Source organism: Amblyomma maculatum, chromosome 4 (assembly GCF_055883805.1).
Source record: "Amblyomma maculatum isolate TAMU_Amacu chromosome 4, ASM5588380v1, whole genome shotgun sequence".
NCBI lineage: Eukaryota > Metazoa > Arthropoda > Arachnida > Ixodida > Ixodidae > Amblyomma > Amblyomma maculatum.
Genome location: NC_139347.1, coordinates 38,492,761 through 38,520,606, shown reverse-complemented (window position 1 = coordinate 38,520,606; position 27,846 = coordinate 38,492,761). Strand labels below are relative to the sequence as shown.

Sequence of the window (27,846 nt, the reverse complement as noted above, 5' to 3'; positions counted from 1 at the left end):
GCGGTGGCGGGTGCAATGACGGCCTACAACAGATAAAACTTCGGTGGCAGGCAAGCTCCCGCCGCAAGCGGCGGTGACCTACCTGTCGCAGCTCCATCAGGGGAGTACCGTACCACGTACTTTACGTTATTTCGCCTGTATTCAATAACGTAAAGTACTGGACCGGAGCGCTGACCACGTGGTCTGCATACGTAAACGGAATGCATTACCAATTTCCTGTTGCCGCGTTCCTTCTGACGGGCGATGCGGATGAGCTGCACAGAATTAGATTTATATATAAAAAATGAAGCTAGCTGTTGGGACACAAGTATGTAACATCTTGCACAGAGCTTTGCAACTAGGCTACCTGGGCTGACGGTTCTCTGTCTAGTGGGCATAGGCTAATGTGTACTTCGGCCACTTCGGCGCAAGCGCCTCGCCAGACATAGGGAGCTTAGATTAATTCTAGAGCACCATACCTACATGCCGCGGCGCAACATGTAGAGCCAGACACGAAAACGGTCGTGCTCCCAGAGACACGACAGATAGCTCTTGTGGCGCCATCTAGTACAGCGCGAGAAAAACTTGCTGTTTCGTCGCTACACGGATGCACGAGGCATCGCTGGCAGCGCTTGCGTTGTTTGCGAGTCGTGAGCGGTGCATGTCTGCCGTATGCGATCGTGTGGAGTCGGTGCAATTCGCATTAAAATTGTGAGCATGCAATCAGGGTAATCACGGCTTCCATTGTATTCGTACAGGTGTTCTGACTGAAAGCGATGTCCAGTGCATCGGCAGCTGATTTACCACTGGTTGCTCCTACGACGCCGGATAAAGACGCGAAAGCAAGCAAGTCATCGTTGGAACCGGTGTCTGTAAGTTGAAAACGAACCTCTGCGAACAATACGTAATGCTCACTCTAGCGCACATGAATATATGGTGGGCTGTGAATATCGACCTAATTAAATTACACGGACGGAATCGAAGTAGTGATTCCACTGATCAATATTGTAGACTATTATGTATCGCTGCAAGAGGCTGCTACGGTGAGGCAGCATTTACGTCATACATGTGCGCGAATATGCCGTATCTGCATACCACTTTGTTGCTGGCCCAACTGAAATCTAAAATAGAACAAGTAAAATGCCTGCCTATTCATGTTGCGCGGTGTCAGTACTGGCAGAGCTTGTATTGTCGTCAATACCTCTACGCATTTGAACTGCTTGAACTGTGCGGCCTGTAGAGCGACGCATGCCATCTTTGCAAGCACTTAATGCATAAATGAAAGGGTTCAGTTTTTGCGGTCGACGGATATGTGGTGCGAGTTGTTTTAGCAACTAACAGATATGCATTAACTATATCCGTTTTGTAAAAAAAAAAAAAAAAAGAAAGAAAGAAAAAAAAAGCGCGGTGTCCAAATTCGCAGAATTTGCGTTTGCTATTGCACAGACATTCTTGGTGTAAATAATGGTGTTGTAGAACTACGTTGCGAATGTGCCATTGCATGCACAATTAGATGCAGCCCTCCATTTTTTTTCTTCCTACCCCAGGCGAGCAGCAAGACATTCCAGTATGGCATTGTGGAGGTGCCGTACCAAGATGAGCTCAAGTCCATCATTGAAGAAATTCGCTTTGGCGTTGGTGATGTGAGCATGTCCTCACTTCCATCAGATGGACTGGCAAGCTATTTTAATTTACAGACAAAAGAGGGCAAGCGTATGTGTGTCTTGATGTCACGGCAGGGATTCCAAGTCGTTGGGAATGAGTATGATATGCGAGACATTGAAGATGGGCAGTGCTACGAGACTATCAATGCTCTCCTCGATTCTCTTAGCCCCGCTTACCGTCAGCTTTTCAGCGAAGCATTGACAAAAAAACTTCAAGAACTTCAAACGGATCAGCAGCGTGTCGATGAAAAGGGTACAGAACAGAAGGAATCCTCACCTTGAGACGTGCTTGCCAGACCCAACCAGTGCCAACTGAACCAGAATACTATTTTGGTGCCGTATTGCATACAGGACATGTGCATATAGAAATGTATCCAGTGTGCACTCTAGTCATGAGTTGATTCTTCCCCCCTGCCCCCCCCCCCCCCCCCCCTCAAAAAAAAAAAAATATATACGTATTTTTTGCATGCTGCTTGAAACATTCCCAGCAGTAAACATGCGAAGTGAAGTGCCGCGATCTTTTGCTGGCCTGTATTTTTAATATTACATGTGGGTTTTGTTGCTACGTGTTGACCGCTGCACTGCTGTGCATTAGAAGTCAGCATTATGGTTGCATGTTGTGCACAGGTAATTTTCTATACCTGCTTTTGCATTGCACTAGCATTTTGCATGCTTGCTTAATTCTTCCCATATTGCCTCATAAATTGGTCGTTCTCTCATATTGCCTCATAAATTGGTCGTTTTCCCATTGCCTCATAAATAGGTCGTTCATGCTGGTTTGAGCAGTTGCAGTTGTCTCGATGTATGGAAGCTTTTTTTATGAATATCATCATTTCAAACTCGTGTTTTGTGGAATAAAAGACTGCGGAAGCAAAAAAAAACTCTCAAAAGGAATGTGTACGCACAACATTTATTGACACTTAAAATCTCTCAATATATGTATATATATATATATATAAGTATATATATAATAATATTTATATGCAATAGCGAGTCTTGTGAAACAAACCCTGAGGATCTTGTCCCTTCTTGAAACTTTGTACACAGAAATGATGAACACATGGACATGGTAAAATGAAGTGGAACATCTTGCCTTGCACATAAGTGTGTTCTAGTCTGCAGAAGCTGCATGCGCATGCTGATGTGCTCCAGCAAGAAAATGTCCAGCCAGGAACACCAGTCCTAAATGGATTTTTTTTTTCTACACTTGTTTTCTCCGGAATGCCTGTGTAGCAATGAATCGGAGGAGGCATGTCAAAGGTCTCTCGACAAACAACCTTGCACATTTCTGTAATCTAGAAATGCTACTACTACTTGAAAATAGAAGGGTGCTCCCATAAATGCACTGTACACAGCAAGTTCCATGTCACCAGAGGATGCACCAACTTTGGACAGGTCCTGCAGAAATTTATTTTGTGCACTCTGTAGACCGTGCTATAACCTGGCTACCGATCCTGTCCAACGAGCAAGGCGCAATGCAAGGAGATGCAAACGCTAACGACAGCTATAGTTACAGTGAGCAAGGTGTGTGCAGCAGTCTCCACATTTTGCACGTGTTGAGCCTTGGCGCAACAGCAGCTGAGGTGACACTGACAAAAGTGATTGCAATGTTTGAAGATAAAGGTGGTTGGAGGTGGGCGAAGGGCTCAACAAAGTGCAACTGTGCTTTAAAAATGGGTCTTAAAAAAGTGGTATTGCTGACGAAGCATCCGTGTTCCGAATGTTTTGCAAAGGACATGCTGCCTGCAAGCTTGCCACCATCTTTATTGGCTGACAAGCTGCTGCTACGCTGAGCCAGCTGTCTTTCGAATGACAGAAGCAGTGGTGCCTATGTTGTTTTCCTTCGTTAAGCACAGCACCATGTGACACTTGCCAGGCGGTGACAAGCGCGGACACTTAGGTGAGACGGGAGACCGAGGTTTGTAATATACACAATATGTACAGGGAATTATAAATAACGATGGGCAATGGTAGGTGGTGGGAAGGTGTATGTGTCTGTGTGTGTCGGTGGTGGTGCGAGCCTAAAGAGGACAGTCCTCCTCGCTCCTTTTCTGGCAAATTAGTGAGAACAGGAAAATAGAGTACAAACAACAACAACAAGCACCGGGACTTCTCGAAAGCAGAAGAGCGAGTGCTGAAGTGAGTACTAGTGCGTGGTAGCCTCTCTCTCTCTCTGCCAGATGGCCAGAGCTAAAACCAGTCCCAAGTCCTAGGCGGGGGGAGGGCTCCTTCCTTGTACGGCTTGGTCCCACTGCCATGACTCTTGACGAACAGCCACGGTAGGCCGGCCGTGCGCAGCATTGTTGGAGTAGCAGTGCCGCAAGTGCAGCCGCTGTCTGGAATGCAGTGGTGAGGGAGGAGGAGTGGACGTGGGTGCTCCTGGTGCGGAGACAACATTGGCTGGCGTATGGACGTCTTTGCTCCCCACCCCCCCGTGATACGGGGTGGGGGTGTTTGATTCTGAGGGCACAGAGCACGGGGATGTGCATCAGGTCCAGTCGGCACTGGAACACCTCTTTCTGACTTGTAACACTGGTGCTGCTAACAACGGTGGGTGGCTTGTGATCACTCGTGCTCTGGAAAGGGCAAGAAGGAAATAGCAAGAAATTTGTAATCACCAGAGAAAATAAGAACTGCTGACTCCCACAGAAGACGATAGGCATCAGGCTGCGAATGCTATAAACAAAAGGCCACTATGGGACAACTCAAGAACTAAGAGCCAAATGAGCCTCAAAGGAAGCCTGAATCAACAGCATCTATTTATTGTAATGTCATCTGGTCAATCACTTTGCATCTGTCAACTACCTGCGGTGCGTTGGCAATAGGTCAACGACACTGGATGGAGCCTCTTTGGAGGTGCGTATGCTACTTCAATCTTGAGCTGATAGGTACTTTAGCAAACATGTTACAGCGTGCACACCGACGCCAAGATTCCACTTTGCATTCCGAACAGCAGCTCTGACGCAATGATTTTTGCAACTGCAGTACAGACAGGTCTAGCATGAACACACAAGCGCTAACAACTTCCATAATTGCAAAACTAGAGGAACGCACAGATGCACAGATTACACCTTGCATTCCGAACAGCAGCTGTGATGCAATGTTCTTGCAACTGCAGTACAGACAGCTCTAGAATAATACGCAAGTGTTAAGAACTTCCATGATAGTAAATGTGGAGGAAAGTTAACAGGAAAAGGAAATGGGTGATATGAAACGTTTCCTCGGTGTAACTTCATTTGTGGCTCATTTGTAGGATTGATAGACTATGCTCACTATAATCACAGCTGCAAAACTTCATCAAATTCAGGTAGACTGTGGTTACTGTCAGTCCACTGAAGACAGCCTTCATACTTCTTTAATAATTCTGCAACTGCTATTGCTCTACATTTTTTAAATACTTTCTTTGTTGTATGCATGCAATGTGTAAGACTTGATAAGTGTAATTTTGTGCAGTACCGTTGCACCAGAGGTTTTATAAATAAAACCTCTGGTGCAACGGTACTGCACAAAATTAAACACTTTCCAACTTTCATATAAAAAGGCCAGTTAAGCTTAGCTTCAATTTTACTGACTGAAGCTGACCGTTCACTGACCTCCGTTTGGAACAAAGCGTGTAAAGCAAACTACTGTCTTGCACCCTTCCTTTCAAATCTCAACTGCTGCCATCTAACAATATTGCCACATATATTGTGGAACTGGTGTCAACTAACTACACTGTCAAATAACAGTGGCGAGCCTATTCTGTAATAACTAGTTTAAATAACTTGAATCTCAAGTGAATCCTAATTCAAATGCAAGTCAAAATTTGAAGTCTAGTGGAAGCCCTACAAAAAAATACTATACGCTAATTTTGTGGTACAAATGCAAAAGCATATAGTACACGAGTTGAAAGCTTGAAAGCAGTGTTGCGTACGATACACAAATGGCATAATGTTAAACTCATGGCCTGGGTTGGTTTGGTTTATGGGGCTTAACGTCCCAAAGCGACTCAGGCTATAAGAGACACCATAGTGGAGGACTCTGGAAATTTCGACCACCCGACGATCTTAAATAGAGATCGGGTCAAGGAACATAGCCATGCCATCCGGTGAAGTGAAGGCACTTTTACCACGACCAATTCATCAGTGCCACTCCGCTGCGTGTTGCATACGTAGCAACTGAATGGTATAGCCAAGCTTTTAATTTTTCTCAAGATACCCAGCGCTCAAAACACAAGTGATAAAATGTTGTAAATTTTAACATTGCATCTAGATTTGGACAGCTACTGGGATTAATGTATACACGCTGTTTGATTACCATAAGAGACACGTCAGAATGTGTGAATGTCCCAAAAGGTTGGTGTTGTTCACTTCAAAAATTGATTACTAAAACCTGAATTTCCCATAGCAAGAGCGCGCTGTCTCTTCAAAGTTTACTACTCCCTTCTGCCAATGCTGAAGCATGTAAACTAAAGTATTAATAAAGTTAAATTAGTTTCATTACGGGCCTTCACTTTTTTGTCGGAGTAACTGTGAGTGGCTGCTGTAAAATAGGGGATCGCTAAACTTGGATCCCCTAAACTAAATTTAATAATACTAACTATAAATGCAGTTGTATAAAAGAAAAAAGCATGACACCAGAGGCTCGTAGAAAAGGCTGCCAGATTTGCAGCTTGACAGGACACAGGCTCCCTGCACTGGCAAATTCTCATAGCAGTCAGCAAATCATACCAAGTAGGTAAACAAACAAGACTATGCATTCGTTGAAAATTTGTGCACACAATAATAATAATAAAAAGAAACACATAATTTTAAGAGATCACCATAATCAGCTGCACTATACTCACTGCAGGGCAATGGCCTCTCCCATATTTCTCCAATTAACCCAGTCCAGTGCTAGCTGCATCCACTTGACCCCAGTTTCTTAATCTCATTCGGCCACATGACTTCCTGCTGTCCTTGTCTATGCTTTCCTTCCCTTGGTATCCAATTTGTGTTTTCAACCATTGGTTATCCTCTCTTCGCACTACATGCACTGCCTATGCCCATATCTTCTTGATTTCCACTAGAATGTCATTAACTCGAGTTATTTTTCTGACCCACTCAGCATGCTTCCGATCTCTTAATGATACCTGCACCTACCATTTTCCGTTCCATAGCTCTCTGCATTGTCCTCAACTTATAAGTAGAACCCTTTTCGTTAGCCTCCACGTTTCAGCCCCATAGATGAGTACAGGTAGGATGCAACTGTTTTCCTCTTGAGCGATACTGGTAAGCTGCCAATCATAATCTGTGAGTACTTGCCAAATGCGCTCCATTCCAATCTTATTCTCCTAGTTATTTCCCTTTAATAGTCTGGATCTGCAGTTACTACCTGTCCTAAGTAGATATATTCGCCTACCACCTCCAGTGCTACGCTACATATTGTAAACTGCTGTTCCTTCCTGAGGCTGTCGAACATTACCTTCTTCTGCATATTGATTTTTAGGCTTACTGTTCCGCTTTTCCTCACAGACAGTCTTACGAAATCCAGATATACCTACAGAGTACAGGCATTTAAATTTCAAAACATTATATCCTTAGATTGTTTTTTTTTAACTAACTACTCTTCCCCTCCATCTGGACTGCCAGAAGCAGCAAGGTCAGTGGCCTACCTTCTATTTTCTCCAGGCACTGCAGCACTTCCTTTTCGAGCTTCTCATCCTCGAAAAGGTCCAGTGAAGAGGCGCTGTTGGCGTACCGCCTCCGGCAGATGTCGCTCACCCTCTCCCAGTACATTTTGTTGTGGTCCACAGCCTCCGCAGTCTCTCGCGCAGCTGGGAACATCTCGGCCAGGAGGCTGCACAAGGCAGTAAGAAGCAGGCCTTGTCCAAATCGAGAATACTGACCAGAAAAGAGGGAGAAAATATATCAATATGTCACAGTTACAGATTCGAAAGGGCTTGTCATCTGGATTCCTGGATTCCTCCGTGCAAGATAGTACATTAGCATAGGTTTTTGAACCACTGGCAACCAGTTAAAATTCCTGCCTTGGGGATTTCTTTACAGTGCAATTAGGTCGTCAAGTCTGCAGAACCCCACCTCCATGCATCGTGCATTCAAAAGATGAGTTAGATCCAGCCTTCGGACAAGCGTCTCTAAGCATTTCATCAGAGACAGCAAAGGCCTGTCAAGCAAACAGAGGCACCAAAATTTCAGCTGCATCATAGCATTTCAGTTGCTTTGTATGCTCATTATGGATCACAAAGAGTCCACAAATATAGAATAATTTAATTTACAACAGCTTTTATTTTATAACATATTTGGATCCCCAATACTCTTGAACGCCTCAAGAAACAGTAAGACGCTCCCCTTTGTGAGTGAGTAATCAAGTATGCTAGTATGGGTATGTATAGTCACAATTACAGACCCACCTGCCCTAGGTAAACTGAAATCCAAAATACTCAAAAGAAAAAAGCTAGGTTTTCAAAAAAAAAAATTGGCAGTGGCTTAGCTCTGCTATGCCTGGATATACATAGCATAAAGCGCCCGTGGCAGTGCGCTCTGGGAAGATTCAGTCTTCCAGACCTCTCTTGCGGTCGCTCTGGGAAAGAGTCATGTCGTGACGGTACATCGCGCGCCTCTTGTAGAACACAACCCGCATTTCATCGAACACATTAAAGTTCACTGGCGTTCTATAATTCGTCTACAGGAAAGATTCTCACCGTAGACAAGGGGAATTATGAAGAGCATTTCACAAACCGGGGCGTGGCGCAGTGGTAAAGATCTGGGCTAGGGATCCAAGGGATGGAGGTTCGATCCCCCGTTGGAAGACAAGGTTTATTAATTAGTATCGATTCAATGGTGATTGGGCATAAAACTTCTGGTTGGTCGCTTCGAATTTGGCGTCTCTCGCACACGTGTATAACGGGCGGCCCAGACTCATGCGAATCTCTGTTCTGACTCGCGCAGTGTAGCTTAACGCTACAAAATATTATATATCGCAGAATAAGCACGCATGCTTCTGGCATTGCTCTAAATGCTTCAAACTCAACACAAGCATGGGGCACTTCAATTTCTTTGTTAAATTTGTTAAGGTGGGCTAGTTGGTTTTGACAGATCAAATGCACATTTTCAGTGCAAAAACTATGGGAATTTGGAGGAGATACAAATGAACATATGCACTCAATTGAAATGATGGTTTATAGACGTGAACCGGACATAATAACCATGGGCCACAGAGCTGTTAGCACCAAATCAAATTAAAGAATTACCTGCTCTCTACGAACCACAACTTTTTAGACTGCTTGAGGCTACACAGAGCAAGTGTGATCCTGAACGCAGCACTGCACAAAGGTCTTCTTTCTAGTGCTAGGGCAGTGGCTGCAACGCTCGGCCAAGTGGTCATGCGGTACCTGTTACTCAACTGCCCTCCGATACTCTTGTGATCTGTTGTTGAGGCACTTTCCCGTAGCTTTTTCAACAGGAAGGTGGTATCTAATAGGCAATTCCCATTCTGCAGGGGTAAATCATGTCTCATGCTTTGTTGCGCAAGCATTGTTTCTAGCTTTTGTCCCATTGACCTTGGGGCAAAGCTGCACCAACTCTTCAGATGCGGAGAATACGGACAAACTGCCACATTTTCCTCCTTGAGGTGATGGGAGAGCCCACGGATTCGGGGAACAGCAATGGGCATCACTTTTTGGACCAGGACTACTCTTGGCGTTTCCATTTCTCCTTTTCCACTACCCGCAACAGTTTTTTGGGCTACTGCCGTCAGAAGTTTATTTGGATAGCCCGTAGCTGTCATGCGCTTGAGGTGCTGCTGCTCACTCGTTGCCATAAGGTTATAGACGACGTTGTGAGAGCAACACATAAATAGCATTCCCTGTACCTGAAAATTTGGCATAGCTTTTCCCCAAGATCAGTGGGACAAAAACTGGGAACAACGCTTTCACCAAAAGCATCAGGCATACTTTGTCCCCTGCAGAATGGGAATTGTCTAAAATGTACCACTCTCCCATTGAAAAAGCTAAATCAGCCAAATGGGTGTCTCAACAAGAAATTGCAAGAGTGCCACAGGCATTTGAGTCAGAAGCACAATGTGGCCACTTGGACAAACATTGCAGCCACTGCTGTAGCCTCAAAAGACCTTTATGCACCCCTGCATTCAGGGCCACACTTATTCTGTGCAGCTGCAAGCACCGTGGCATGAGATAAATTTTCGAGGCCCTAGAGATATACAGTGAAGGCGATAAATGTGTCAACACTGCCTCAGTAGGTTCCTAGAGAACAACACGACAAGTGTGCTCAGATGATTCTGCAAGCTTTTTCTTTCCTCTCGTGTCCTCTTCCAAGCAGGAACTTGTGACTTGACAATATCAGTTTTCTAGCTCATGCTTATATATCTGGTTTACGTCAATAAACCATCAGTTGATGTTCAGCATTTGCTCATGTGTGTCTTCTCTCAAGTCCGATACTTTGAGCACTCAAAATATGCATTCAATCTCCTTATTTACTATCTAACTTAACATGCAGCAACTGCAGCAGAGCTGCCCCTCAGTGCCATGTTTTATAAATGGCCAAATGCAAGCCATCATTCAGAGTAACTAGGGAATGACCATGTTAAAGAAGGGGTGGCTACTTAGTATGTGGCAACTTGTGATGACAAATTTTCTTTTTGTTGTTTTCACACTGCATTTAGTCTCCACAGATATGTAGAGGTGAATAATAGGTTCATGTACCATGAAGCAACCACGTCAATGCATTGTATTTAATCGAGTCTGGGCCGATAGTTTTTTTCTTTTTCAAAAAAAAAAAAAACTGAGTAAAAGAACAAGCAGGTTTGCACCATCATGCTGGATTATTTCAGCCTCGGAGGACATGCCGAAAAGCTTGGTTGCGCGCTCATTCCAAAGTGCAGTACACTAGCACCTCATCGACACATTCTGGTTCATACCATTTCCCGTTTCATACTGCCGCAATGTAATCTTACTGGCGCCGCCATGTGGCGAGCTCGGGAGACTGGCACGCGCTCGTCTTCTTCGCTCTCGGTGCTCGCCCGCCAGTCGGTTCCGTGCCTGATCTTGCCGGTACTTAATTGTAAGTAAACCTGCTTAACCAGTTTCACTGGCTTCTGTGACATTTTTGGTGGAGCTTCTGGGTAGATCCCATGTACGAAGAGCCTCTGGCTGCCCCCTACGCCCATCTACACACCGTGGACACGACACCTGTGCACAAGGCGAGCCGTCGCTTGAGAGGCTTAGCACCCGAGTGTGGTCCTCTTGTTTCTCCACCGCGAACCACGATGACTACAGCGGCAATTCAGACCACTCAGCTTCCTGTGAGTGCCCAGCAGATGATCTGCCATACTCCACGTATGCCCACACCGTTTCATGGCGACAAGTTCGAAGACGTTGAGGACTGGCTGACCAGCTACGACCGGGTCGCTGTATTTAATGCGTGGGACGAGGAGCGAAAATTGCAGAATGTTTATTTCGCACTAGAAGACTCCGCCAAGATGTGGTTCGAAAACCACGAGGCTTCCATTTCCACCTGGCAGGATTTCCGGCGGCAGCTGCTCGCAACATTCGGCAACGATGCAAGAAAAGACATGGCCGAACTCGCTCTACAGTCCCGAGCACAGCGGCCTAATGAAAGCGTCGCCATGTTTGTGGAAGAAATGATTCGCCTTTTCAACCGGGCGGATCCCTCCATGCCGGAGGTAAAGAAGGTGCGCTACCTTATGCAAGGCGTCAAGGAGCAGTTGTTCGTTGGCCTTGTACGTGACCCTCCACGTACTGTTGCTGATTTTACGAAAGAAGCAACAAGCATCGAGCGTGCATTGAATCAGCGATTTGTACATTTTGATCGCTCAGCAAACATCGCTGCCATAGACTGCCGCTTGCCAATGGCCGGAAACGACAGGGAAGCCCTTCGCGAACTTATCCGAAGCATCGTGCGCGAAGAGCTGCAAAAGCTGCCCTCTCTCGAACAACATCCACGTGTTGGGGGCATCTCGGATATGGTGCGCGAAGAGCTCCGCCAAGCAGTGCCATCAGTACCGTCACCCCAGCCGCCTGCACCACAGATCATGACGTACAGCGACGTGCTGCGTACCCCTGCGCCTGAACAATTGGCACCCTGCAACCCTGCTCCTCCCGCACGTCCTCCACCGCAATATCCAGTTTCGACTGGTGTGCCTGAACCTCGACCACCAGTTCGCAAAGCACACGCGTGGCGCACGCCGAACAATCTGCCTTTGTGCTTCCACTGCGGCGAAGCCGGTCACGTTCTGCGCCACTGCCCGTACCGTCGGATGGGCTTGCGCGGATTTTCCCCGGATGCCCCTCGGCCGCGCTATGGCGAACGACCTCGGGATATCGACCAATACCTCAGCGACCACGTCCCACCTGCGTCCCTCCAGCGACGCCAGTCCAGGTCACCACCGCCGAGACAGTTTTCAACTAGCCGCCGTTCTTTCCTCAGGCAGTCCCCAAGTCCGCACCGGGAAAACTGAAGACGGCGACCCTCGGGGGTAGGGCCGCCGTCGATGGACATTACGACCAACATCCTCCGCTCACCGATTCGATCACACATACCGACCTCCGACCCTTCGCTCCGATCAACAATCCGACCACTTTTCGACGATCGCCGAAGCTTTCCTCCGACGCCCCCAATCGACGCACCGCACGACCAACGAGTCCGACGACCTCCCGACGATCACAGAAGCTTACCTTCGACGCCGTAATTCGACGCAACGAACGACCCGTCAGCCCGACGATCCCTGACAAGCCGCACTTTGTCGACGGTGAGCTACATTCCGCCGAAATACCGATCGTTGTTGATAACCACAACACGACTGCCCTTGTAGATACCGGCGCTGATTTTTGCGTTATGAGTCATGGTCTTGCTACCATTCTGCGAAAAGTCCTGACTCCTTGGCACGGAGCCCCGATAAAGACAGCCGGAGGGCACGTTGTAACGCCGCTCGGAGTGTGCACCGCTCGCGTCGAGATTCACCACGTAACTTTCTCGTGCTGCTTTGTTGTGCTAGCAGAGTGCTCCAAGGACCTGATTCTCGGCCTTGATTTTCTTAGAGAAAACGACGCAATCATCGACCTCCGTGACTTCATAGTGACGTTTTCCACTCACCGCGCAATTTCCGACGAGTACAGAGAGCACAGCGACGACTACACAGACAGGCCAGTTTTCCGAGTGTGCGACGACCATGTCACTCTACCTCCACGCACCAGCATGTTTGTTACAGTGCAGTGCGACAACCCCCCCGCCTTTCAAGGCCTCGCCGAAACGAACGTGAATTTATTGTTGAGCCTACAAGTGTGCGTTGCTCGGGGGGTCTTCGCCTTGAAAAGTAAACGAACTGAACTGCTTTTAACGAACTTTAGTGCTGAATACCGCCATTTTCCTCAAGGTACAGCTATCGCTTATTTTGACGAAGTCAGTGCGCCATCCGCCCATTGCGCCCTTTCGCTGGCCAACGAGAACTCTCCCGAGAGCACTGGACATACTGTTCAAACTGACGTGAATCCAGCTTTGTCTCTTACCCAGAAACGCCGCCTTCAAGCAATTCTGGACACTTATCGTGACTGCTTTGCCGTCACTTCCAAAGTGAAGCAGACGTCAGTAACCAAACATCGAATTATAGTTGATCCCACCGAGCGCCCTATCCGCCAACACCCCTACCGAGTATCACCGAAAGAACGAGAGGCTATTCGGGCGCAAGTTGATGAAATGCTCCGCGATGATGTGATCCAGCCATCCACAAGCCCATGGGCGTCACCAGTTGTGCTGGTCGCTAAAAAGGACGGATCACTCAGATTCTGCGTCGACTATAGGAGGCTTAACAAAATTACGAAAAAGGACGTCTACCCATTGCCTCGAATCGATGACTCGTTCGACCGACTTCGCCACGCCCGATACTTTTCATCGCTCGATCTACGCAGCGGGTACTGGCAGATCGAAGTCGACGAACGTGATCGAGAGAAGACCGCATTCATTACTCCTGACGGACTCTACGAATTTAAGGTGCTTCCATTCGGGTTGTGTTCCGCTCCCGCAACCTTTCAAAGAATGATGGACACTGTCCTAGCCGGCCTGAAATGGCAAACGTGCCTCGTCTACCTTGACGACGTTGTCATTTTCTCTGCGACCTACGAAGAGCACCTCAAACGATTGACGGCCGTGCTAAATGCCATCCGCCGGGCCGGACTCTCATTAAAACCAGAAAAATGCCACTTTGCATTCCAACAGCTCAAGTTCCTGGGTCACGTCGTGAGTGCTGAGGGAATTAGCCCTGATCCAGAGAAGACGGCTGCCGTAGCTGCTTTCCCGACCCCCACTGATAAAAGTTCCTTACGTCGGTTTTTGGGCCTCTGTGCATATTACAGGAGATTTGTGCACGACTTCTCCCGAATAGCGGAACCATTGACTCGTCTAACAAAGGACGACCAGCCTTTCATCTGGGCCGACGAGCAGAAAAGGGCCTTCGAGGAGCTTCGCAAGCGCCTTCAAACAACGCCCGTACTTGGCCACTTCGACGAGGAGGCCGACACAGAATTGCATACCGACGCCAGTAACGTTGGCCTCGGTGCAGTTCTCGTTCAGTGGCAAGAAGGCGTTGAGCGGGTGATTGCTTACGCCAGCCGCACCCTGTCGCGTTCCGAAGCGAATTATTCTACTACCGAAAAGGAGTGCCTTGCAGTTGTGTGGGCGGTAACAAAATTTCGGCCGTATTTGTATGGTCGGCCGTTTAGAGTGGTCAGCGACCACCACTCACTCTGTTGGTTAGCGAACCTTAAAGATCCTTCAGGCAGGCTAGCCCGCTGGAGTCTCCGCTTACAGGAGTTCGATGTCACTATTGTGTACAAGTCCGGCAAGAAACACAGTGACGCTGACTGCCTATCCCGAGACCCTATCCCGTGTTCTTCAAGTGAAACAGATGACTCCGTCTTTCTCGGCGCTCTCTCGACGCCAGATCTCGCTCAACAGCAGCGAGACGACACCGAACTGCGGCCCCTCATCGATTACCTCGAAGGAACCGCCTCATCGCCGCCTCGCCTTTTCACGCGTGGCCTGTCGTCGTTCTGCTTGCGTGACGGCGTCCTCTACAAGAAAAACTACGCTTCCACAGACATTCAGTATCTGCTGGTTGTCCCAACGCCGCTCCGTACCGACGTTTTGCAGGCATGCCACGACGAGCTTTCTGCCGGGCATCTCGGTTTTTCGCGCACCTTGGCACGAGTACGACAAAAGTACTACTGGCCCAAGCTTGCCGCTATGGTTCAACGCTATGTTAGGACGTGCCGTGATTGCCAACGTCGGAAGATACCACCTGTCAAGCCGGCCGGCCTGCTGCAGCCTATTGTTCCTCCGCGAGTACCTTTTCACCAAGTCGGTATGGACCTGCTCGGGCCATTTCCTACGTCATCATTGGGGAACAGGTACATTATAGTCGCCACAGATTATCTCACCCGCTATTGTGAGACGAAAGCTCTTCCCAGCGGCACATCTACTGATATTGCGAACTTTTTCATCTTTAATCTAGTCCTTCGTCACGGTGCCCCTGCGATCGTTTTAACTGACAGAGGCACGGCATTTACTTCAGCTCTAACGCAAGAAGTGATGCGGCTCAGTGGCACTTGTCATCGCCGAACAACAGCTTACCACCCTCAGACGAATGGCCTTACTGAGCGACTCAATAAGACTATCGCCGATATGCTTTCTATGTACGTCGACGAAGATCATAAGAACTGGGACCAGATACTACCGTATGCAACATTTGCTTATAACACCGCAGTCCAGGAAACGACCCGCTTTACACCGTTTCGTTTGGTGTACGGTCGCGAAGCTGTCACCATGCTGGACGCAATGCTACTGCCACATGTTGCCCAACCATCGATTGCCGGTGCCGACCAATTCGTCCAGCATGCCGAGGCTGCTCGCCAGCTGGCTAGACTGAGAGTCCGGACACAGCAAGTTAAAGATGCTCGACGGTATAACCTTCGTCACAGGGAGGTAATTTACAACCCTGGCGATCAGGTTTGGGTGTGGACACCTGTTCGCCAGCGGGGTCGCTCCGAGAAGCTTCTGCGCCGCTACTTCGGCCCGTACGAAGTACAACGCAAACTCAGCGACGTCAGCTACGAAGTGACCCCGCAAGGAACAGTTCGCTCATCCCGACGGCAAGCACAATCGGAAGTCGTACATGTCGCCAGGATGAAGCCCTTCTACTCCCGCTAGGTCAAACTACGTGTTTTTTTTTCTTTGTTTCCTTTAACTACTCGATGTAAACGCGCATCCTCGCCGAACAGGATTATCCTCGACCTCGCCACTCGGCATCGGAACGATGCCTTTTCCACCGGGAGGGGCAATGCCGCAATGTAATCTTACTGGCGCCGCCATGTGGCGAGCTCGGGAGACTGGCACGCGCTCGTCTTCTTCGCTCTCGGTGCTCGCCCGCCAGTCGGTTCCGTGCCTGATCTTGCCGGTACTTAATTGTAAGTAAACCTGCTTAACCAGTTTCACTGGCTTCTGTGACAATACGCTCTAAACTGCGGGCAGTAAAACATGTCCCATAGAGCTACACTATTTTCCCGGATAACACAATTTCCCCGTTACTATGTTAGAAATTATGACAAATTGTGGTCGTATAATTAGTTTTGCGATCAACTGGACACGTGCTTAATGAGCACTCGCAACATGCAAAACTAATCAGCGGCGCTCACTAACCACAGTTGCTTTACTGCAGAGCATAGGTGCAAAGGGGCGAAGCATCAAAGATAGCCAACATTCCCACGAGGCACCCATCCCCACGAAAACATGACTTCATGAGGAGAAATGCAGTTGCTACTTTGCAGTGCCTTAGGGTCATAGGGGTGATAACCATTTGATAACTACAACTATTTGTCTGCATACAAGCAGCCCGGGTCTAGGGGACGTAGCAAGAGTAAAAACGTGGCAATCCGCCTTTTGCGCGAGTTTTCTGCGCATGCGCGAAGCCCCAGCGGCGACTGATGAAAACACATTGAGAGGCGTCGACGGCGCTTCTGGTCGCCGCACTCATAGCCAACGCACGGGGGCTGGAGGCGCGGTACGTTCACAGCCTCGGTAAAACGATGCCAACCACCTGTGCCGCTTACGGCTGCCACTCTCGAGGCGTGCCGGGATGCAAGACGCGTTTTGTTAGGTTTCCTTCGGCGAGCCGCGACCTGCAACGGCGTGAAGCTTGGATTAGGGCAACCAAGCGTCAAGACGTGAATGGGCGACCTTGGCAGCCGACTGCGTGCTCTCGACTGTGCGAAAAACACTTCGTTACAGGTATGCATGCATCTAAAGGAAATGTGCATGATGAAAAGTATCTACCGGAGTTTGCACCAAGCCTGTAACCCACCAGTGATAGCCGCAATGAGCACTTGTTCGGCGCGTCTGATGGCGATGTATTTTGTCGTTTGTTTTCTTTATGTGCGAAGGGGCCGGGTAGCGCAGATATCACAGGTGGCTGTGTGCGCTTGACCGTAATATTTAGCATGTTTTATCGCGACTGCCGCCTGACTAAAAAGAAGAAAAAAAGGGTGTTTGTTGTGATGCACCGCCGTTAGCGAGCCGAGTGGTTGAGCTGGTCATGACGCTCGCGAACGGCAGTGCATTAAAACGCCGTATTTTTTTTTTCTTGTTAGTGAGGTGGCAGTCACGATAAAACATGCTAAATATTACGGCCTAGCGCACACAGCCGCCTGTGATATCTAAGCTACCTAGCCGTTTCGCACATAAAGATAAGAAGGGACAAAATACATCGCCTTCAGGCCCCGGTGCAACTGAAGCAATCACGCACCGAAGAAATCCTCATTGCAGCTATCACTGGTGCGCTACAGCCTGGGTGAAAACTCCAGTAGGTACTTTTCATCATGCCTATTTCGCTTAGATGCATACATACCTGTAGTATCTGTGTTTTTGCCGCTCGGAGCATATGACGCACTTGACACTTGCACGACGCACAGTATTTTTTTTTTTTAATTAAAGGCTCGCCTTCGTGCACGCCAAAGCATCCGGATTTTGTTCCTTTGGTGTACGAATTATCAGATGCACTTCGTTAGGGAGCTTGATAATCGTAGTCTTCGTCCAACCGTTTGCAACGTCAAGGAAACCGCCCGGCACAATAAATGAGTCTCCTGGAGGGTTCATGCTCGTTCACTTTCAGAGTGGATCGCTCTGGACGTAGAACAGGGTTGGTTCCTGACCGAGATGCGCATCAGATATGTAGGAGATTCACATGTGTCACCAAGTTGTTGATTCCGCAGAAATCGCGGCGGAGGCAGAAATGAACGTTGGAGATCCTTTCACAACAGAATGACCATTCTCTGCGCACCGAGAACCTTTTCACCACTGCGACCACATCCGTTCTGACTCCTGAGGCCAGAAACCGGCTACAGCTCTGAATCATCCATTGCCAGAAAAATGCAGCGCGTTTCCTGCAGGTGTGCATTCCGGCCGGGACAATGCCCTTTTCACGGGGTGTGTATATGTGACTCTCTGCCGATCTTCGTGGATGAAATCCTATAGCTGCACGGTTGTAGATGACGCGAGGAGGAAGCGACGCCCATTGCACCATGCCGGCGCCGCGGAGACCGCATTGTGCTCGGTAACTCAAGACACCCCGCGCATATGCGCCGCTCAAAGTCACAGGAGACGATTCCACCTAGCTCTGCAGCATCAACAAACCCCTGGCTGCTTTGCCCTTTGAGATCCCTCTCTCTCTCTCTGCCCCCACGCTCTCCTGTCTGCCGAAAACCTGCACGCTGAGAGCGTCTCATTCTGTCACGTCGAGCACGGCCCGCGCTACACGCTCTTACAATACGAAGATAGTATATGCGTACGTGCGTTATGAGTGGATTGTGAAAACGCTCTACCTTCCCCCATACTGCGTGAACATGATATGCTGCAATCACTGTCACTACTTTCCGCTACGAGACCAAAAAAGGGGGGAAGCTTTCGCTTTCTACCAGCGTTGGCGTGGCCATTTCGTATGGTGTGCTCTCGCGTCGTCTGCTACACTGCCGCTCAATGTGTTTCCCGCCCGCTCCCGCATGATGGCGCCACATCCTCGCGCAAAAGGCGGATTGTAAGCCATCGCGATGTGCTTCTCCACATGTCACTGATGCAAGGAGGCAGAGCATCTGAAAACGACCAGGGTACGAACTGGATTTGTTACTAAATCTCTTCCACGCTTAGGACAACGCAAATAAGAACTGTATTCTGAAAGAGCTAGAATAGGAACTGTGCATACTTGATGTCAATAAATGCTAATCTACATTTTTATGCAATGAAAGTCTCAATTTCTTCCACGCAGTAGTAAAATTATTTCACAATCAGGCAGTTCGGATCATACGTTTTCCCGGATAATACGACTTTTTCCTGCATTAAAAAAAAATGTGCATCAATGAAGTTCTACTGCATCTCCAATGCACATGACGGCACAGAAGATTGCGCACTGTACAAGGAGGGCAGTGACAAGGAGGTCAGCGATGACAACGATGGGTGAGCCGGAGCAGGTTTGTGGAAATAAAGTCGTTTGTATGCTGCCCCACTGTCGTTCTAAGTTGTTTTTTCAGCCGGCGTATGGTCAAGAAAAGTTTTTTGTTTTTTAAAGAGGGCTTCCAACTTCTGTGTGTCTGCTTAAATCCGTGGTCGGCCTCGATATGGTAACTTTTCATCTTAAGTATATTATTAGGCAAGCAGTTCCTATTCAAACAACTGCAGCTCTGATGGGGCTGATATTTATTTATTTATTTATTTTGATATATGCTAGCAAGTTGTCCTTAATCTAATATTGTGCATGTTCAGGGTGCCATGACCGCAACAATAAGTAACACAAGAGGTCACTTCAGCACTGGCACAAATACTCACTCAAAGATGGGCTTCACAATAGTCTGGATGAAGTGGATCTGTAGCTCAGGGATGTATGCCTTTTCTCGGTCCATCATCTCGCTCGGCTTTACGCCCATCGCTTTTTCCAGATCCCCTTGGGAAAAGAACTCATTGTAGATGAGCTCCTGCGCAATTCAAGCAAGAAAAAGGAAAAGAAGAAAAAAAAAGCCGTTAAACATTCACTGCTTCTGTATTTTTATAAGATAAACAGAAGCATAGTCAAACTGTGTCACTGTAAAGATGCATTCACGCTGGTAAGTTGACAACACCGTGCGACTAGTTTCCGTTGATTCGTTACTGTCACTCTTATCAGTGTAATGTGGCTCACGATATTCCAGGAAATATTTACTCATCACGCTTACAATTTAACCATCTTTAAAGCTTTCATTCAGCAAAGCAGTCAATGACAAAGAAAGCAAAGAGTTACTTCCTGGCAGTGGTCACTAGCATGAGATCCAAGCATGCAACTTGAGCATGTCTCTTGGAAGCTAGTGTTTATTTATTTACTTGCTCTCAGGGCCAAAGTATTAGGGAGAGGAGTGAGTCAAAATAAAACACAACATGAGTGGAGTCATTACAGCAGGGTAGCAGGGTTATAAAATATAATCAGTAAAAGCAATTTTAAACAAGTCGGCATTTGTAACGCAGACCGGGAGGTATTTCCATTCCTCGTATGTCTTGGGGATGAATGAAGCAAAATGTAAATTGGCGCAACTGCTGGGCACGCGAACCTTGACCAAGATACTCAGTGCCAAAGTTCTTGATCAATGAGGCTAATTTTTATGGTGTGCAAGATAGTGGCATGAACGCCAGTGAAAATGTCCTCCTTGGTATGAAAAAGATTACTGTAGGTGACATGCACATTTTTGATTTTGAAGTTTAAAGCAAGTAGAACAAGTAGCCCTGCTGACACACAAATTTTGTACTTCGACACTTAAGTTTTACTTCAGTTTCATCGCAGTCACATGACTTTTTCGTGCTTTCAGGATAGAAGAGAATCTGGTGTTTGATTTCTGCTTGGTTTATAGTGTCCCAAAGTGATTCAGGCTATGAGGGACGCCGTAGGGGAGGGGTCCGGAAATTTTAACCACGTGGGGTTCACTACACTGCACTGCATCACACAGTAAACTGGCGCCTTGCTTTTTCCCTCCATCGAAAAGCAGCCGGTATTGAACCGAAATCCTTGGCTTCAGCAGAGCTTTCATTTTCACATAAGGCTGGATGCACTACAATAGGAAAATGCATGCAAGGCATGGCAGTGACATTTAAAACGGTACTATATATATCTGTTCAATGCAAATGAACAAAAAATGGCACTCTTACTATTTGCATAGAGAACATAGTGAGTGCTGCCACTTAGCCATTGATTATTAACTGCCAAGAAAGCACACCTCTCCCCCCCCCCCCCCCCCCCTACCACCACCACCACCACTTGATGTTACAGTTACTTCTAAAAGACAAAAAAAAAAGAAGCTTGCTGCACGTTGCTCATTATCTCAACAAGTTAGCCAGCAAAAAATCAATATACATGAAAGCATGTGTGATCATTCTCACCAGATCTTGGCCGAGCCAGACAATGATTGGCAAGGCTAATAGCCAGGCTAAATAATAGCCAGTGGCGATAAAGACCCTTATCAAGATAGATGAGATAACACACCAGCAGCAAAAGGTCAAATAACACAAACGTGAGCATCAGTCCAGTGTTCCCTGTGGCACAAGCAGCTTAGATACCTACCAAGGCAAAAATTTCTTTGCTCCAATGATTTATTTATTTTTTTATTTTATTCTTTTTCCACAAAGAAGTTAGACAGAGCAGGACCGCAACAGCAGCAGCAGTGTACGACACTTTTTATTCTGCTTCTGATTCTGCCAAACTACTACACTGGCTTTCTTTATGACAACTGTGTAATTGTAATTTTGCTGTAGCCGCAGTAAATATAGCGTTAGGTGAAAGAGAGCACATTAATGGCCCAGAAGTGGCAGTGAAAGGAAATAAGGAAATGTGTCTTCTAGCCTCTTCTTTGTCTTTTTGGTATACTTTTGGACCAGGTCAGCCATCCACTTTAGTTCAGGTTACACAGCTTTGTCAAGGGGAACACTGTACATACGCACACCTAAAGGAACAAACCTTCTGTGAACGCCTCTGTGACTGACAACAAAAAAAGAAAACACCACAGACTGAGTGCAGAGTGCCCTTAAACATTGCCTGTGAAGGGAAAGATGAAAGTAGTACTCATATTTTTCATTTCCTTCCTAAGCAAAGAGACTATGATAACCACACTAAATAAAGACGTCGCTACAGTGCACTTGAAGAGGGTTAGCGGAAAAAGCTGGAGATGTCGTGCATGAACATAAATTACTTGGGCTAGTTGGTTCATTCATAATGCAGAGAAGGCAGAACCAGCAAAAACAGATGCACAATAACACACGGGAGGCACACACACAATGCCACTAGACTTACAACCGATACATTCTGATTTAAAAAAAGCTTTTTCCTGCACTAGTGTACACTGTGTGCATGCATCTCCTCTGTGTTGTTCTGCACCCGTTTTCACTGGTTCCACCTTCCGTGCATTGCATAGGTGGTGTGAAGCCAGTAATGCCGACTGACGGCAGGGGTGCTGGTACAGAGTTAATGGCACTGTTGCACTGCTCCCGAGTAGATGGCATCGCACCACTGTCTTTGCCATTGCTATGCCTGCTTCAGAGGTTACCAGTCGAGGTTGTTAACTCGTTTGCAGCTTGGAGACAAGCCGACACCTCTAAAAGAATTTCTCTACGAGTGAAGGTCAACTGCAGTGTTTAGAATATACAGTACTATAATTTCAGAATTATTTGCTGTACTTTGTGCTGCTCAGGAATAGCAGATAAACTCTACTAACTCTATGCCAGTTATCCTGCCAGCAGTCCGACACTTCAGGCTTCGTACCACAGCTCCCACTATTCCCACTACCCATGCTTCCATTTCACTGCACTCGTTAGCATATTGATGCAGTAAAAGGTGTTCATCCCCACAGTGTGAATGCGGAAGCAACAGAAGAAGCTGTGACATTACTTGTAGTAAAGCAAAGACGATGCTAGAAATTTTCTGGCTGGTTATGATTTTGTGCGTTTGAGTGTCCAACTGAGTCATTTTGGCATGCAAAACACCCAGTGTTGCAGCTCTCAGGGTGGAACCATACGCCAAGGCACTCTTTCTGTGTATGCCTCGTGACGACAACAAGAAGGTGAGGAAGCATAGCAGAGGTAAGCCCAATTAATGCACCTACCGCTATCTTCTTCGAGCTCTTCCAGTCTTTGGTCTGGTCCGAAAGATCACAGCACGTGACCAGCATGCTTGTGAGAAGACAGTGGTGCTTGCGATTGTCATAGTTGTAGCCCTCTGTTATAAAAGGTCCAACGAGAGGCAAATAAGTACAGAAAAAAAAGAAGAGAAGAAGACAGCAGAACTCGATGCAGCATTGCTCATTTATCCCATTCAAGGTCTAACTGTGAGTGGCAGTCCAAACTAGTGGCGATACCATCAGCCATTAATGGTGCAGGAAAAACTGAGCCTATAATGTGCAAATCACAGCCCGTTTATTCATTATTATTAGTTAGCAGAACTCGATGCAGCATTGCTCATTTATCCCATTCAAGGTCTAACTGAGTGGCAGTTCAAACTAGTGGCGATACCATCAGCCATTAATGGTGCAGGAAAAACTGAGCCTATAATGTGCAAATCACAGCCTGTTTATTCATTATTATTAGTTACGGTCACATGTTGAGGACTAAATTTACTTACAGGTTCAAATGTTAGTTAATAGGATGTCGTGATAAGCTGTGATTAGGCATAAGGGGAATAAACCAGGCCTAACACTCACCATCCACCATTAACTTGAGCTCCTGAACGATTCGGAAGTGGTGGGCAAGGTCCGTGGCTAGGATGGTGTCACGCATCTGGTCCAAGCAGTCTGTGTACTCCTGCATGAAGCATCCATGATGTCAATGCTAAGTGAAGCTGGCAACTTTCGACCCAAACTGGTGATAATGAGCACAAGCAGTTGCCGTGATTTTAATCAAGCGAACCCATGGGCCTCACAAGAAAATTAATTCATACGTTTTACTCTACCAAATAAACCAAGAGAAGGTTTCCGCTGTGCTCAATGTAGAAACTTCAGCCTCTTTTCCGAGACCATAAGAGCATGCATCTCTACTCACGCAGAGTCATTACCATTTACTAATGCTCTTTGTTGAGCATCCCTGTCAATTAAGTTCAGTGAAAAAAGAAAAAAAAAATTGATGTCAATAAATAAAAAAAACTAAACAAAACTGACATTTAATATGCAGGACAAGACCTTTGGAGCTCACCTGCCTGGAGAGGTTCTCAAAAATGTTGCAGCCATCTGTGTTCAATATTGCCATAGCCTGGGCAAAGTGGTGGCGCTGTAGATGAAACGGTGAAAAAAAAAAAAAAAGAATCAAAACCACGGCACAGTGATATCTACAGCAAGTTGGCAGTAGTTTCGGCACATGCCTGCAACAGAGAAAGGCATTGCACTCACCTCCATGACTGATCCTTCTGAACTGTACAGTGATGCCAGGATGGATTTCTACCAGAGAAAAAAATGGTATTAAAATAAAACAGCACATCCACCTTGAGCTTGCTTCATTAACAGATAATTAATAACACTGCTTCATTAACAGCAAAGCATTCATGCTCAACAAAAAATTATGGCTGCGTGGAAGGTCACATTCCTATGAGGAAGGCACACTCAAGGCCAGTGTATGTCAGGAAGCCATCAGGAAACGGCAGTAAATGAAAAAATAAATCCATGAAAGGAGCTTTGCAGACAGCCCATGCAGTGCATGGCTGCAGCAGGATGGAACGCTATGCTTTTATTTTGCAATAAAATTCAAGCACTGGTTATCGGTGTACACGCTAGGGAACAGCGAGATAAAACTTACAGAGGTGAGCTGAAATGAGTTGTTTGTTCCTCGGTGGTCAAGATCATGGCAAAGGCATGCCACAAAAAGAGAAAGACCTTCCAGCTCCCTGCAAATGCAAAAAGAAAAGTTTGATTAAAGTTGTTCATCCACGTTCCAAACAATAGCACTTCAAGAGGTGCAGGCCAGCATACAGTAAGAAATATCAGTCCTTCAATCCATGCGCAGGACTACATATGCCAAGATAGCAAGCTGAAGATGATAGCGGCAAACAACACAGGCATCATGCAACAATTAATGGCTGTCGCTGTGGCTCGTAGTTTTGTGGAAACAAACAAGGTCAGGACTCCTGCCAAAGATAAGATTAAGGCTGCCAGTGAAAGGAAAACACATGAGCGGCACTCACGTGAGGTAAGGCCCAATGAGAGAGAGATTCTTGAGGAGCAAGTAACAGAAGTGGGCCACAGCAAAGGCATGCATCCAGTTGTGGTACGGAGGGTCCCGGTACCCCTTCTTCACCATCAGAACAAATCTGCAAATAAATGACGAGTACTGTTTAATTAATTGTATCAATATGAAACGATCACAGCGCAACAGTGGTTCAGTACCATAGCCATTCTATTAGAGTGATCAACACCGCTACACAACCATGGTCACCACAGATGTGAAGCAGTTTTCGCAAAAGTAACTGAGTGCACTCTTTTCCCCTAGTACCCCATGAAAGAAAAAATGAAAAGCATTTAAACAACTATTCCTGGGTTGGACAGAGTTTAGACACTGTTACAACAAATGGAGAGCTTGCATAGCTGATGTGGAGCTAAGACAGACGTATAAGCATCAACTGCACTCAGCCAACAAATCTTCCTCCCTTCAAGCCTAATTCTAGTCACCACTCTCCCTGTATATCAACACACCATGATGCTGCTCTAGCGTCACTGACCCGAAAAACCACACAAAGAAAGAAAAGAAAAGAAACACGTGGTGTCAACAATAATACACTTCAACAAAAGCGCACGGGCAGGCCTTACTTGGCCAGCGAGTCCCTGGGGATCTTGAATCTGCTGATAAAGCCAAGGTCCTCAAACATGGCTATCACAACCTGCAGAGAAAGCGAGAAACGACGCTTATCAGTCACCACCCCCCTCCAGTCACAGCATGTGAGAATTAAAAAAAAAAGGAATGAAACCTTGCCAAGCTTGTTTGTAAACACTTCCCACAAGGTGTACTATAGGCCCTCGTGCACATGAGGGCCAAACGAACATTATATCGCTGCTAAATAACAAAGCTCGGCAGATGTGCAATATCGTCCACTTCTAACTACTATACACAGTCAATTCCTTCAAAGCATTATTACGTCCCTACCCAGCCAAGCAAAAAAGCTGCACGACAGCACATGTGAGACACCACCTCCAAGTACTTTTGTGTTTGTATCACTTTGCTTCGACAAGAGCCCATGTCGTATGCACTATTGCTTTGAAAGCAGTGATCGTGTTATAACTAGAAGTGGATGACCCTATACAACAGCTACACGTCCTACACTACACTGCAGGTACAGCATATCTTTCATTGGGGTCTTCTGATAACTTTCCTAATGGTGATGAATGCTTAGCGCAATGCTGTGAGAGAGCTGTGTGGGTTACTCGGGATGATTGCACTGTCACACTGTCAATTAGAGAGTGCCCGCCCAGGCTGCATGAGAGATCGGCACAATCCGATAAGCACAGTACCTCCGAGATTGCCAACTCCCTGTTCTCCTGCAGAACAGATGCCTAAACTGTGAAATCTCTGATTGAAGGGCAACTTATGCTGTTTATTATTGCACTTTGCATTCAACTTTATTACACTGAAGCTTTTTTCCCAATATTATCAAAACACCAACCTTCCTTCTGTGCAAAAATTCGACTTCCTTCCTTCCCTCCCTCAAAACAGCAACAGTGCATTTTATAGGAGTGCTCTTTGTTCCTATACGAAAATTTCAAAGTTTTATGACTAATAAACCTTTCAAAGGACGCTGCTATCATTTTGCTCGTGAGGGAGAATAGAGTGACTTCCTTCTCGACAGACAGCTCAGCTTACTGCTGAAGGTAGGAGTGGTTGAAGCACTAACACCCGAAACCACTGAAAGCAAGCTCGAGTACTCACTACTAGTGTAGTCTTCTCTGGAATGGTGCGTGGCGTGAATGAAAACTTTGCAAAGTCTGGACTGAACGACGTCAGCGGAGGCACCTCACTGTTCACCAACTGCTTCACATCCTCACTGGAAACCTGCAAAAATTTGCAGCATTCAATGGGATCAGTCACACGAAGAGTTGAGAGTCTCAGAAGAAGAGGAAACAAAATTCTGTTTTGCGCTCTATGGCCTTTCTTTTGCGACACTCACCAGCATATGATACATCATGAGCTCATTGGAGAGCTTGCTCCGGTGCTGTGCATCCCGAACCTTCTTCCACATCAGACTCTGGAAAACGAATACAGATGGAAGCCTTCAATCTAGTGCAGGCACTAACACATGTTATCCCTCCTTGTGGTGGTACGGTAAATGGGTTTAGCATTATATATTTTTGCTTACATGCATGATGCTGATACCGCAGTATATGGAGAACGCCTTCGCCATCTCTTCGTCGAACAGGGTGAAGAACTTGCCGTTTATTTTATTGCACAGCTCCGCCACACCAATCACGCCTGCCAAGACAAAAAGTTGGGAAACAAATATTCAGGGTGCGTTCTCATGAGATCTCCTGAAACGAAATACAAAGTCAAAAAAGTGAAGCTGGCACACTCTTTAAGTACTGCTAGTGCACCGTCTCCTAAAAGTGTGCAAGCGAGACATTGCAAAACACCTACCTACATGTTCAATAATTTAGATGGCCTTTCGCAAAACCTCGTGACGGTGGCTTAAAAGGGTACAGCAACCGTAAATTCTAATGCACTGAAATGGCAATGAAAATGATGCTACACACGTAAACCACTAAACAATGCTTGAACACTAACATAGTGCCTTCTAAAAAATGTAGAAGTCGAGGATATGCAGCATGCCTTTCTAAGGGTGCATGCATTTACGCAGACAGTTCATCAAAATTCACACATGGAAATGCCAGACAGCCTTTCTGCAATCGACAAGCAATAATTAACCTCAAATGAACGCCCAAGACAATTCTACACATCATCTATGCAGTTTCAGAAATAAGATTTGATTCCCTAATTTGCGTTCTGCAACATTTGCGCCCCATTTAGATACATTTCTTTGCATGTATACTGGCTTCAGTGCGGCCATTTTTGTCACTTACTCTAATACACAGTAAGTGACATCACCAATCTATAACATCTATGATATTATGGATACCCTGACAAATAGTACTTAATACTTAAAGATA

At 46.6% G+C, this 27,846-nt stretch overlaps 2 protein-coding genes across 7 annotated transcripts in view; one reads left to right on the top strand and one right to left on the bottom strand.

Annotated features, from left to right (window-relative positions):
- The first annotated feature begins 602 nt into the window (after positions 1-602).
- LOC146190757 (GSK3-beta interaction protein-like) lies at positions 603-2,066 on the top strand. The gene is made up of 2 exons (XM_084601142.1): positions 603-851; positions 1,527-2,066. The coding sequence occupies exons 1-2, from the start codon at positions 756-758 to the stop codon at positions 1,923-1,925; spliced, it is 495 nt and encodes a 164-aa protein (XP_084457268.1). The 5' UTR covers positions 603-755; the 3' UTR covers positions 1,926-2,066.
- A 134-nt stretch (positions 2,067-2,200) lies between these two features.
- Positions 2,201-27,846, bottom strand: part of LOC146190756 (cGMP-dependent 3',5'-cyclic phosphodiesterase-like) — a 36,884-nt gene continuing 11,238 nt past the window's right edge. For 5 of the 6 annotated variants that reach the window (XM_084601137.1, XM_084601141.1, XM_084601138.1 and 2 more), the window contains 13 exons: positions 27,042-27,154; positions 26,853-26,930; positions 26,615-26,737; positions 25,501-25,571; positions 24,879-25,004; positions 24,494-24,581; positions 24,091-24,138; positions 23,897-23,971; positions 23,410-23,509; positions 22,816-22,928; positions 19,526-19,671; positions 7,276-7,460; positions 2,201-4,219 (listed from right to left, as the gene is read on the bottom strand). In XM_084601137.1, the coding sequence (XP_084457263.1) occupies positions 4,209-4,219; positions 7,276-7,460; positions 19,526-19,671; positions 22,816-22,928; positions 23,410-23,509; positions 23,897-23,971; positions 24,091-24,138; positions 24,494-24,581; positions 24,879-25,004; positions 25,501-25,571; positions 26,615-26,737; positions 26,853-26,930; positions 27,042-27,154 (1,277 nt within the window). In that variant the 3' untranslated portion in view covers positions 2,201-4,208. Of the gene's footprint in view, positions 4,220-7,275; positions 7,505-19,525; positions 19,672-22,815; positions 22,929-23,409; positions 23,510-23,896; positions 23,972-24,090; positions 24,139-24,493; positions 24,582-24,878; positions 25,005-25,500; positions 25,572-26,614; positions 26,738-26,852; positions 26,931-27,041; positions 27,155-27,846 lie in introns of all 6 variants that reach the window. The other variant, XR_014706577.1, reaches the window with a different exon arrangement.

Coding starts and splice junctions, on each gene's coding strand:
- LOC146190757 (XM_084601142.1), top strand. CDS start 756: ATGTCCAGTGCATCGGCAGCTGATTTACCACTGGTTGCTCCTACGACG. Junction 852..1,526: donor CATCGTTGGAACCGGTGTCT/GTAAGTTGAAAA, acceptor TTCCTACCCCAG/GCGAGCAGCAAGACATTCCA.